Source organism: Desmodus rotundus, chromosome 1 (assembly GCF_022682495.2).
Source record: "Desmodus rotundus isolate HL8 chromosome 1, HLdesRot8A.1, whole genome shotgun sequence".
NCBI lineage: Eukaryota > Metazoa > Chordata > Mammalia > Chiroptera > Phyllostomidae > Desmodus > Desmodus rotundus.
The window spans coordinates 98,719,452-98,732,369 of NC_071387.1; the positions used below are offsets into that span (position 1 = coordinate 98,719,452).

Below are 12,918 nucleotides of genomic sequence, written 5' to 3' on the forward strand. Positions count from 1 at the left end.
GGACTGTGACATCCATACCAGGGGTGCTCAGCCCCACCTCACCCTGGGTCCCAACCTCAGGGGGTTGAGTGCCTATGTGTGAGCCCAGGTGGGGAGGGGTCTGTGGCCCCGGTTGCTGGTTGGGCTCTGCCTGGTCTCACCTGACCCCATGCCCTTGCAGGAGGCCCTGCACACCAGCTCCCTGGAAACACAGGTTGACGGCCCTGCAGACTGCAGCCTGAGCTTGGGAGAGCCTGGCGGGAAGACGCTCTCAAGGCACGTGTCCCTGGCGGACTCCCTGCAGTGCCCGCCCCTTTCCCCGAGGCCCACCAGCGCCCACACCCGAAAGCACAATTCTGGACAGTGCAGCATCTCCAATCGGCCACCAGCCACAGGTGGGGGGGAGGCAGAGGCCCCAGACCCAGCCGACGAGGAAGTCAGCCACATCACCAGCTCAGCCCGAAGCCCCTTGCCTGAAGCCCACGGGGTGGTAGGCGGCGAGCCAGACCTGCGCAGGCTCTACGGTGCGGACGCCCAGGGCTTCCTGGGCCAGCCCAGCCTGGTGGACCCGCACCGGCAGCACTCAGTGGAGCCAGGCGGAGGGGACCGCCACTCAGAGCCTGGTGAGGTGAAGGCTCAAGCCTTGGAGGCTGAGCCAGCCCTGGGGGCACGCAGGAAGAAGAAGATGAGCCCCCCGTGCATCTCTGTAGACCCCCCCACGGAGGACGAGGGTGCAGCCTGGCCCCCTGCAGCGGAGGGTGGCAGTACCACCCTGCGGCGGAGAACCCCATCGTGTGAGCCCGTGGAGGGCATAGGGGTAGACCCTGCCACCAAGGGGGAGCGGTGGGGCCCCACTTCCTGCCGTGGGGAGCACCTGACCATTCCCAGCTTTGCCTTCGAGCCGCTGGACCCTGGCCTCAGCGGGGACCTGTTCTTGGACAGTGGTCACAGGGTGACCCAGGAACCCAGAGCTTCCTCAGGGGTCCCATCTCCTGCTGAACCCCACAAAACAGAGTCTCCTGTGCTCTCTATCAACCCCCCAGAGAAGGGGCAGGGGCTATACCTCAAAGTCCCCCAGAGCCCCCAAAAGAAAGCAGGGTCCCCTTCAGCCAATTCCACAGCGGGTGACAGTGTGGACAAGCCTGTGTAGCTGGGGGCGTGATGCCACACAGGCTTGGCACTGGGGTTGGGATGGACTCGGTGAGGTGGTGGCCCCGGGCGGGGCCCTGCATGGACCCCATGTTGGGCCCCACCTGGGGCAGAGGAGACAGGAAGATACTTGCCCAGGGAGAGGGAGGCAGACGCTCTTCTGGGCAAAGAGGAGCAAGGTTAGCTCCTTGGACTGCGGGCCACCGCCCACCCTTCAGGTGTGGGTTTTCCCGAGTCCCGCCGCTGCGGTCTGAGACTGCCGGCACCCGGGCAGCAGTCCCTGAACGAGAGAGCTGCGTTCATGGGACCAGGACTAGCCAGTGACCAAAAGGAGAAAGGCAGAGATTGCCCAGCACATCCCCATCTTCACGTCCACTTGTTTTTATAGGGAACACACTTGGGGCCACTCATGCCCTTGTGGGTGGCAGCTCGGTCCCTGAGGACCCCACAGCTAGGCTTCACTGCCACTCACAGTCCGAGCTCCCATCCATTTGTCCCAACCCTCATTGCTGTCACTCCATCTCCCCTTCCGGCCCCCTCCCCACTGTTCTGTCCAGAAAACACCCCCTGACTCTGGCCTCTCTGAAACACCGAGTTCCCGGGGAGTGGGAGCCATGCAGTAACTCCTGCCCCCCAATGCCCGCGCCTCCCGAGGCCATCCTGGGGTCTGGGAGGAGCCATTCCCACTGAGGCCCCTTTGTTTCATTTTGTTTCTTTTATAAATTCAGGTTAAACGTTGCAATAATCTGATGCAGAAAGTTCAGCTCAAAGGGAAGGAGAGCAGAGCAAAGCAGAATAAATACTAACTTATTTAAGGAACAAGGTGGATGACAGTCAGAATCAGTCCCTCCTCATGAGTGGGTGGCACAGCTGGGTGATGACGGCCAACAGCAGGGCTGCAGGGTCCCCTCCCGAACACTGGCCCCCCTGCTCGGGCAGACCCACATACTGAAAGTTCTTCAGCAGGAAAAGGTGAGCCCGTCACAGCAGCAAGTCCACGTGGTGTCATTCACATGCCGGAGAAACCACATCTGACCACATGGGAAGTTGTTTCGCCAGAGCTCCTGACAGGGACGGGGGGAGAGACCCTCACAGGGAGCTGGACAGTCAGCCTAGGGCTACAAAGTGCACCCCACTCTAGCAGTCTCCCTTCCCTGAGGTCTTCAACCCCCAGGCCCTGACCCTTGACCTTGCCCCACACCTGGCTTCTCAGGGACCAAGCTTCCCCTGCAGCCCCATGAGCCTCTTGTCCTTGAAACCTTGCCTTGGGGGATTTCTCAGGCGAGTCCCTCCTCAAGGCCCAGACTGAGTTCGGCAGAGACGTCTCGAGCCAGCCTCACCAACCCACCCTCCCCACTGTTCCTGTTGCCACATCCGTTCCCCGGTCCCGCGGTCTCCACCACAGATCAAACAGACACAGCAGAGTTGCTCTGCTCCAGGCAGCCCTTCCTAACTGTCCTGTCAGGCCAGGGCCCGATGACAGCGCTGATTAGAGGCCTCTGGGCGGGGCGGGGCCTTTCCTGCCCAACTGCTCAGCTGCAAATCAGGCCTGGCCTGTAGGTCCCTCTGTGTCCGCCACGCGCTCTTAGCGGAGGAGAGGCAGCTTCACAGGGTTGACAGAAGGCATGGCTCCTCAGGGCGCAGATGTGCCTCTCTCCCTCCAGCACGCAGCCTGGAGCCATGGTCAAAGATGCATGTGCCACGTTTGTCCTAGTGGTGAACGGGGTGATAGTGGCTTCGTCTGTGCGGGGGCCGCAGTGGACCCATCAAAGGACTTGCCTGGGAGGGTGCCCCTCCAGGAAGAGGAAACGGCCCTTTCTGTCCAGCTTGGGGGCATGGGGTTGGAGCCCAGGCCAGCCTTCCCAGGCTCTGGAAGGCCTCACGGCTCCCCGTGTGTGGGCTGGAGGACTGGGTCTAGAGTAACAGGTTCTCTGCCTTCCGGACCCCCAGTGCCCTGCCTGGTCCCCACAGGAGAGGACGTCAGGGCCCTCAGCTGTCCCAGTACAGTTCACCTGGAGCACTGAGCCCTTCCCTCCCCACTGGCACCCATCACATGGCCCCTTGCAGGGCCTTTGACCCTCAGGGTTCCGGGCCTGCTGTCGAGCAAGGAATTCTGGGAACCATCCATGTGGTCCCCTCGAGACTCTGACTGGCCTGGTTTCTGCCCATTTTCCAGGAGAGCACAGGGAGGGGCGTCGTGCCCCACAGAGCCTCCCTCTCCCGGCCCTGGGGGACGGGCCACCTCCAGCCCAGTGAACATGGCCCACGTGGGCCCACCCAGGAGGCCATGGGGGCACAGAGGGAGGGCTGTCCCCTCACAGCCCGCACTGGCCTTCCAGCCCACAGCAGAAGGCCAGCTTGACCCTGATAAGCCAACAATCACTTCATCTGTCACTTGCCACTGGCTCAGTTCCTCGAGATCCCAGGACCAGATAAGGGGAGGCCAGGGCACCCAGCCTCCTCCCTGCTTGCCCCATCCCGGGGGTCTCAGCCCCAGGCCCTGCCCATCCATCTTTCCTTCCTTCCACACCCACTGGAGGAGGCCTGTGGCTTCTTGTCCCTCAGGGTCCTCCAGCACAACAGACACTTAGAGCTAAGTGTCCATGTGCTTGTATAAGGTGAGCGATCCAAGGAGGTCACCCCCCAACCGCTGCGGCAATCGCGGAGTACGGGGCAGGCGGGAGGGAGAAAGACGGAAGTGCCCGCTTCGTCTGTGGCCTTCAAGACCTAGGGAGGGCGTGCATTCTGGCCGCAATGAAACGATCAAAGACCGAAGGAACGTGAGGAGGGTTGGCATCTCCCCCATCACGGCTTCCACAGCAGGGGGGGCTCAGGGTGAGTGGGGGCAGAGGCCCTTCCCGCCCGGACCTGCAGTGTCTGCAGCGGGGGCAGCGGACCTGCCGGCTAAGAAGCCGGTGCGCGGAGGCGACCTGAGAGGAGCGGCAGCCTGACGCAGAAGAGCGACAGGCTCACTGGCAGGACAGTGACGGGGAAGCTGGCCCAGCGACCAGGGCGGCCAAGGGGGTGGAAGCGCACGTGGGCCTGAGGGTGCCGTCCCCAGTGCTGCAGGTGGACAGCACCTGTCCCCTTTCCCGCCAAGGGGAAGGGCTTCAGTGGGGAAGGGGCTGCCCACATCAAAAACCATACAAATGCTCATTGAAACTGTTATGATATGCCACCCCCGCCTCCCAGCATGGCGGATTGGAGAGGGCCTCGAGGCCTGGCCCCTGTGGCTGGGGTGAGGTGCCACACACTCCTGGCTTCTCGGGACAGAGGGAGCGTGGAGCCCAGGCCTCGGCCCGCTCGCTGGTACAGCCACAGACATTCCGGGTGTGCGCAGCCACGGGAGAACGTCAGGACACGGTAGTCGGTGAATCAAAAGTGCTACAATCGCTCAATCCCATAGAAGTGAAGGGCAGGCAGACGCACAACTGCCCCCGTCCCTGTACACTGTGGCCTGGGAGGGGCTGGGGGCCGTGCTGTGGAGGGAGTGGGGAGGGCCCTGTGTGTCTGGAGGGACACAGGGTGTGGAGGGGGCCAAGGTGACATGTTGTGACCCCATGGCTGGGCCCCTGGGCGCCCCTAGAATTGTCTTGTACATGTTCTGTGTTGCTTTCCGTGTCCTGAATACACGTGGCTGCTCACCACAGAGACATGGGCCCCCGGCACCAGGGGCTGGGGAGGGGGCTGTCCCCACCCCAGTGCCCAGGGCTCAGGGTCCGGGGACCCCCAGGGACAGACAGTGGCTGTGTGGGCTGCCCCACCTCCTCCCCCTGCCCCTCAGGACGCCCACAGCCAGAGACATGCACACAACCACGCGTGTTCTCCATGTGCTTTAATGAGGGTTGGTGCCTGCCACCTGCTCCCTGGGCTGAGGGTGGGGAAGGCAGGGAGATCAGCGCAAGGAACAGGGAAGGTGGTGAAGGTGACACCTGGAAGGGCAGGGAGCAGTGGTGTGGGGACAGGAGGGGGCTGGGTCCTCCACAGACCCGGGTGGCAGCCCCCTGGGAGGGCTCAGAGCTTCTCAGGGACGTACTGGTGGATCCAGTCCAGGTACTGGGTGACACGGGTGTAGATGCCGGGCCTGTTGGGCCGGGCGCAGCCGTCCCCCCAGCTGACCACACCTGCCTGCAGCCAGGTGCCGTTGACCTTGCAGACCAGGGGCCCTCCAGAGTCACCCTGGGGAGGAGAGGGGTCAGCAGTGGCTGGAGAGGCTGGGGCGGGTGGGGACTCTGGGGAGGACAGGGCCCACCTGGCAGGAGTCCTTTTTCCTGTTCCCGGCACACATCATGTCGTCATGGACGATCTGGACGTTGTCCCCCGTGTACAGGCCAGTGTGGTACTCCGAGTCACACAGGCTGTTTTCCACGATGGGGACCTTCACCTGCTGCAGCGGGTATGGCGGTGGCAGGGGTTCTGAGGGTGAGTGGGGAGGCGATCACTGTCCTCGGGCAGCTGCTGGGACCCCTCCTCCAATGGGAACCCCAGAGCTGGGTCATGGGTGTGAGCAGCCCCCACTCCCCCAAGCCCTCCAGCTGTCCCCAGCACTCACCATTACTGTTCAGATTGCCCCAGCCTGTCACCCAGCACGACGTCCCCGGGGGGAAGGTTTCCGACGCAGGAGGCAGAGTGACCAGCTGGACGTGGCTGGAGATGCTCACGGGGTCCTGGAGCTCCAGCAGGGCGATGTCCGCCCCGTTCTCAGCGGTGTAGTAGTTGGGGTGCGGAAGGATCCGGCTGACGGGAAGCAGCCTGTCCCGGTAGTAGAGGTGCTGCTCCCGCAGCTGCACCCGCAGGTCTGTGGGGTCTCTGGTTTCCCTGGAGAGAGGGGCCACCCACTCAGGGGGCTGAGCAGCATCCTGGACACCTGGGAGGGAGGGTGGAGCCCCACTCTACCCCACCCACCAGGCCACACAGACACTCACGGTCCAACGCAGTGGGCGGCGGTCAGCACCCACTGGGGGTGGATGAGGGAGCCCCCGCAGAAGTGGATCCAGTACTGATATCTGAGTCTCAGGCTCACCTGCCAGGGCCATTTGCTCCCAGGGGCCTCCTGCCCCCCGACGATGCCCACTCTCTCCAGGGCCTGCCTCGGGGCTGGGGCAGAAAGCACCCTCAGGACAGGACACAGCTTGGCCCCTGTGCCCACACAGACCTGGGCTTCTGTGAACCCACCCAGCCATAGTGGGGCCTGGGGGTGTGGGGTGAAGGGCAGGGACAGGGCTGGCCCGGGTCAGGACTCACCAGGGGCCGCATGGACCAGGCTCAGCAGGAGGGGCAGGGCCAGCACCAGCAGGTTCAGCATCTGCAAGGAGTAAGGAGGGACTGGAGGGCCCAGCTGGGGGCTGGGCCAGGCTGGGGTCTGCAGGGTGTGGGATGCAGATGGAGTTCAGGACCCCGGGGTCAGGGTCAGTCGGCTCAGGCCTGGAGTCTGAGGTCTTGCTGTGGCAGATGAGGCTCAGCTGCTCGGAGCCCGGACACCCAGCTGTTGGGGTTTGGCAGGGTGTGCTTACCTTGGCCGCTCCCTGCTGCTATTGCCCAGCCCTCTGTCCCTCCCCATTTATTGTTGCAGGCCAGGAGGGGGTCAGAGGAGGGGTGTGCTGCCCTCCTCCAATGCAGCGTGGAGGAAGTGGGTGATTCAGACCCAAGGTCTTGCTACCGCCACCCTCCGGGATTCCTTGGGTGGTCCCACAGTGTCCTGTGTGCAGGCCACATGAGCCGTTCCGCTGTCGCAGTGGGGCCTTGTTGTCTTGGGGTCTGATGCCGTCAGCGGAGGGCCAGGTAGTGGAGGTGACAGTGAAATAACAAGCAGCCAGTGCCACCCAGGTGGCTCGCCCCGTGGCCTAGGGTCACCTCAGCCGGCCCCCGAGACTGCGCAGACACCAGCCTGGCTCCAGGACCCATCTGCCCCTGGCTGGCTCCAGCAGCATCTGCCCCAGGTGACCAAGTGCGGTCGTGTTCCTGTCCAGATTTGGGGTCAGCTGTTTGCCCTGTGACCTCAGTTCTCTGATGGGGTCAGGACAATGTGTCGATTTGCAGTTTGTCCAGGGGCCGTTCTTTCCAGCTGTCTACGTCTCTGAGCTGACCCAGGTCTTGTATATGAGCTGAGGTCAGGCCCAGCCTCCGATTTTTCCATAGAAGTATCTAGTGTTTCAGCCCATTTGTTGATAGAGCGCCCTTTCCTCACTGAGGGGTGAGGGGACAGGGACATGGGGACAGGTTGGCACAGAGACTCCAGTCGCAGCGTCTGAGCCGTCGCGGGGCTCCGCGCCTGGAGCTGTACTCGGTACGTGTCAGACTCGGTGGGCCCCGGGGGGTCTGCCCCCAGACCCCCGCCTCAGCGCCACCGATCTCTATTTCTCCTGTAACTAGAGCATACTGTCTTGATTAATTTGCTGAGAATTTCTGTTGAGTTGAAATGAGTGTTGGTTTTTTTTAATTCCTTTTCCTCACCTGAGCACATGACAACAGCTTTTCTTCTTCAGTCTGTTAATGGGGTGAATGACAGGGACTGATGTTCACAGGGCGAAGCGACTTTGCGTTCCCGGAACGAATCACGCTTGACCGTGATGTGTCATCCTGTTCATATTCTGAGGGACTCAACTTGCTAAAAGTGGATTAAGGATTTGGGTTTCTCTTTGTAGGAGGGACACTGGTCTGTAGTTTTTACTATAACGTCTTCGGGTTTCTTATCCCAACTGCTCGTGGTCGTATTGCGCCACCTAGGTCCCTTCTACATCTCTGAACTCACTCTGCTCACACGGTGTTGAAGATTCTGGTCTCTGTGCTGGCGAGGCATATCGACCTGTAGCTTCTTTTTTTGTAATGTCTGGGACTAACTTTGGTATCAGGGTAATCCTGACCTTAGAAAAAGACGTGCTCCCTCCCCTTCTGTCTTCTGGAATAGATTATGGAGATTTGGTATTATTTCTTTCTTAAATGTTTTTTAAAGATTTTTATTTATTTATTTTTAGAGGGGAAGGGAAGGAGAGAGGGAGAGAAACATCAGTGTGTGGTTGCCTCTCGAACGCCCCCCACTGAGGACCAGGCCTGCAACCCAGGCATGTGTCCTGACCAGGAATTGAACTGGCGACCCTTTGGTTCTCAGGCTGGCGCTCAATCCACTGAGCCACACCAGCCAGGGCTATTCAATGTTTGATAAGTTTACCAGGAAAATCATCTGGGTTTGAAACACCCACAGACTCAGCGGTATGACACGTTTATTTTCCTGCGGTTCTTAGGTCAGAGCTACGGCGTGGGTCTCCTGGGGCTAACACCGGGTGTGGGCAGGACCACATTCCTCCTGGAGGCCCCAGGGGAGAACCACTTTCCTGGCCTTTTCCAGCTTCTAGAAGCCCCCAAATCCCCAGCTCTTGGCCTGTCCTCCACCTTCAAAGGCAGCCTGACGCATGTCTCTGAGTCTCCACCCTTACTCCTGACCACAGCCAGGACAGGCTCTGTGGTTTTAAGGACCCGTGTGAGGACGCTGGGTCCCCCTGGATCGCCAGGGAGCTCCCCCATCTCAAGGCCGTCTCCTTCATCATATGTTTGCAAAAGCCCTTTGCCCCACGAGCTCCCTAGTCACCAGTGAGGGGGTTGGAAGGACGAGACCTTGGAAGGGCTTGACCTTCTGCCTCCCCATGCAGAACAGGCTGCAGGTGCAGGGAGGGGGTGCCAATGCTAGAGGCTAATATAGGCGGGACAGGCAAACGCCCTAAACTCCCTTCCTGTGGGGATCTGGGGGTGGTACTAGTTGGTCCAGGAGGTAGATGACCTGTGTTCCCAAAGACACACCCCCCTCCCCCAAGACTGGGCAACGTCAGGCCTCCAGGGCCTGGGCAGGTGGTGCGATTGTCAACCTTATTTTCATCAGGGCAAATGTGGAACGCCCACTTTTGAGCTGAAGCTCTTGGCCAAGTGTTGGCGGGAAGGAGACAAGACTGTAGCCCGAGAAGCCTCGTCCTGGCGGATCGTCAGGCAACCCCCTCCCCATGTCTCCATTTCCCCATATCTAAGAGGGGATCGCTGACTTAGAGGGACTCTCCCACTCGCCTGTGATTTGGAGCTAGGGAAGTCCCGGCCCCCTCCCCGGGCCCCCTAATAACTCAGCCGTCAGGCTCTGGCCCAACAGAGGACGGTTAGGAAGGGCTTACCCAGGCTGGCAGCTGGCACTGCGCTTGTCTGATCTGTGGCAGAGACCACAGGACCACGGGACCCCGGGGCGGGTGAGGGCACAGGGACACTGGGGCGGGCAGGTTGGCACGGAGACACCAGTCACGGGGCTGAGCCGCCTGCCGGGCTCAGCTGGGTCTGGAACTGTTTCTGTACTTCCTTTTTTAAAATATACTTTTTTTATTTTAGAACAGGTTTAGATGTACACCCTGCACCCAATTTCCTCTATTATTAACATCTCACAATAGTATGATTTATTTGTTGTAGTTAATGACCCAATACGATACATTTTATTAACCAAAATCCCTGGTTTATTCACATGTCCTTACTTTTGCCCCAATGTCCTTTTCCTGTCCCAGGATCCCAGCCAGGCCCCACATGATGTCTAATCGTCTCGTCTCCTTAGGTCCCTCTGGGCTGTGACAGTTTTTTAGACTCAGGCTCATCCTGTACATTTCCCGCCTCAGTCCCAGAATCAGCCATTTCTCCAAGGACCCTGGTTGCTTTTTGTGGAGATGCTGTTAGAAACCCCAGCCTGGGCACTGGGGAGCCGGTTGCCCTTGGGGTGTCCCTGCCTCTGGGCCCTCAGCGGAGAGGACAGCACACATGTGTGCACTAACTGGTGTGCAGACACTTATGCGTATGTGAAGGTCTTCACACGGAGCCAAACTGTGTCTCCGGTTCTAACCTGTTGCCACAGGGGTCACTTTCACCTCCTCCTGCGCTGTCTGCACCCCCCTCCTGCAGGGAGGGCCCAGCTCCCCACACCCTCCGCCCGTTCCCTTCGCTGTTCGCGGCCTGAGTCCCCAGGCAGCAGTACTGGGTAGCAGCCCCTCTGGTAATTGACCTGGTCAGCGGAGCACCGCGCTGTGCGAGGCACCTGTGCTTGCAGTCTCGCAGTCGCCGCTCATTCCCAAAGGCATCGAGGTCGGCCCCTTTCTTCCGCACCCCGCCCCTGGGCATTTCTCACCTTGGTAACACAGGTAGATGTTTTGTCACCTTCTGCATTTGTGTTCCTTTGTATTGTCAGGTGGTACCCCATTGCAGGGAGTACCACAGTGTGTTTCTCCACCCACCTGTTGATGGACTTCTGGTGGTTTCGCATCTGGGCTGCTATAAATAAAGCCGTGGGCACATTACTGTTTAAGTCTTTGTGTGGAGGTCTCTCTTCGAGTATTTCCTTGCGCAAGGCTATTCCCAGCCCTTCGAGTTTCCGGCGTCAGTCACTTCTTTGGGGGTCCAGCTCCTCCCAGGGGCAAACGGCACTCAGACCCAAGATGCAGGAGAAGGTGCTGCTGACGGCTCTGGGACAGAGCTAGAGAATGTGTGTGCATGCACGTGTGCACGCACACATTCACACATGTGCACACGTGCATGCACACATTCACACGTGCACACATGTGCACTCACACATTCACACATGCTTGTGTGCACTCACACAGGCTCACACACGTGTGTCCACACTTGTGCGCGTGCACGCAGACACATGTGTGGCCATGTGTGCGCATGTACAAACACATCGCCTCTGTATTTCTGTGTCTGTATTGAAATGTGAGCCTGCCCCGATCCCAAACGACAGAGTTTATTTCGGTGTCTCCCTCTTCACATTGGCCTGCCCACTCTGGCATGACAGACCTGGTTCCTGTCCTTAATTCACCGACGTTTTGGTCAGTTCCCCCCCCCCCCCCGCCGCCGAGGACTCACCCCCACTTGGGGGACCATAATCCCCAGCACCACCCCTAACCAAAGTCATAGCTGACTTGCTCCAGGCTTCAGACTGCTCCATTCAGAAGTAAAGGGAGGGGGAGGTAGAAGAGTGGAAAAAGACTGAAACATTCTAGCCCAGGAGTCCCCAACCCCCAGGCCACAGACTGGTAGAGGTCCGTGGCCTGTAAGGAACCAGGCCACAGCAGGAGGTGAGAGGCTGGCAAGCGAAGCTTTGTCTGTATTTACACCTGCTCCCCATCACTGGCATTACCACCTGAGCTCCACCTCCTGTCAGATCAGCAGGTGGGATTAGATTCTCATGGGAGCGCAAACCCTACTGTGCACTGTGCGTATGTGAGGGATCCAGGTTGCTGCTCCCAATGAGAATCTAATGCCTGATGACCTGAGGCGGGGCTGAGGCGGTGATGCTAGCACTGGGGAGCAGCTCCGACTAGAGATTACTAGCAGAGAGGTGAGACTGCACAGGGACCGTAATAAATCAATTGCTTGCAGACTCATATCAAAACCCTATCAGTGACCCTGGCTGCTGTGGCTCAACGGATTGAGTGCCGGCCTGCAAACCCATGGCACATGCCTGGGTTGCTGGCCAGGTCCCCAGTAGGGGGCACGTGAGAGGTAACCACACACTGATGTTTCTCTCCCTCTCTTCCCCTCTGTCTAAAAAAATAAAATAAAACCTTAAAAAAAAAAAAAACCCTATCAGTGAGTGGGGAGTAACAATTAAGCTGCATCTGGTGGCAGGCTATAAAGCCATCCCCTCCACACCCTGGTCCATGGAAAAATTTTCTTCCACAAAACCGGTCCCTGGTGCCAAAAATATTGGGGACCACAGTTCTAGCCATTATCAGTGGGTGAGCAGCAGTGTCCCTTCTGGGCTGCAGTTTCCTGGTGAGTAAGCAGCATGAGCATCTTGCCATGTGCTTCTTTGTCATTTGAACAGCTTGTCTGATAAACTATCGGCACAAACTTGTCCACTTTTTAATGAGGTTGAGTGTCTCCTTGGTGAGTTGTAAGAGTTTCTTCTCTTTTCTTTCCTCCTTCCCTCCCTTCCTTCTTTCCATCCTAATTCTGGATATAAGTCCTTTGCCAGATACATGCACTGCAAATGTTTTTCTCTCAGTCCGTGGACTGGACTTTTATTATCTCAACCGTTCCAGGTTGTTTGTAAAGAAAGCCATATTTTTCCACTCTTGAAAATAATTGATCATTTACGTGTAGGTCTCTTCTCTTTCTAGACTGCTGTTTCATTGATCTATGCATTACCCTATGCTCTTACTGCGCTGTCTTGATTACTGCAGCTTTATATTAAGTCACCAAGGTGTCAGCGTGTGACCCACAAGCGGAAGCCAGGGTCATCATGCACAGGTTTGTTTGTTGGAGACTTCCATAGTGCAGGTCTGGTGACCCCACTTCTCTTGCAGCTTGTCCCCCCAGAGCCTCTGGAGGGCCCTGAGAGTGTGCAGGAGGTGGAAGTCATTGTTGTGGATACAGGGACCTTCAGCCAGGACTATGCTGGCCCAGGGATCCTGGGGATGGCTGCCAGGTGAGTCCAGGGGAGCAAGGCAGCGGATGGGGGCTCCCCAGCTTCCTGGCTCCTCGACCAACTCTACCGGCAGGATGACTCTGGAGGGCATTGGGTCTAAAAACAAACTAAGCCAACAAGAAAAACAGAGACAGAATCATGGACATGGAGAGCATTTCCCTGGTCGCGAGGTGAACAGTGTGTTGCTGCAGCCTCATCCCTGCCTCTGCACAAAGCCCGGATGTCTCTCCCTACCTCTGGACCTCTGACCCTAGCCTACGACTTTCTCACTCCTCCTGGAGAGCACCAATGGCATGAGGGCACGGGCTACATGTCAGGTTGGAGGGGAAAGTAACAACAGCAGCCCT

At 58.9% G+C, this 12,918-nt stretch overlaps 2 protein-coding genes across 4 annotated transcripts in view; one reads left to right on the forward strand and one right to left on the reverse strand.

Moving 5' to 3' along the window:
- Positions 1-3,092, forward strand: part of CACNA1H (calcium voltage-gated channel subunit alpha1 H) — a 64,157-nt gene extending 61,065 nt beyond the window's left edge. For 2 of the 3 annotated variants that reach the window (XM_053927759.2, XM_053927763.2), the window contains one exon: positions 161-3,091. In XM_053927759.2, the coding sequence (XP_053783734.1) occupies positions 161-1,129 (969 nt within the window). In that variant the 3' untranslated portion in view covers positions 1,130-3,091. Of the gene's footprint in view, positions 1-160 lie in introns of all 3 variants that reach the window. The other variant, XM_053927771.2, reaches the window with a different exon arrangement.
- A 1,853-nt stretch (positions 3,093-4,945) lies between these two features.
- On the reverse strand, positions 4,946-6,834 carry LOC112298274 (tryptase beta-2). Its single transcript, XM_024553155.4, has 6 exons — positions 6,642-6,834; positions 6,373-6,433; positions 6,054-6,225; positions 5,681-5,946; positions 5,381-5,544; positions 4,946-5,307 (listed from the first exon to the last, which is right to left on the reverse strand). Exons 2-6 carry the CDS (start codon positions 6,431-6,433, stop codon positions 5,143-5,145), a joined length of 828 nt encoding a protein of 275 aa, XP_024408923.2. The 5' UTR covers positions 6,642-6,834; the 3' UTR covers positions 4,946-5,142.
- Positions 6,835-12,918: the final 6,084 nt, after the last annotated feature.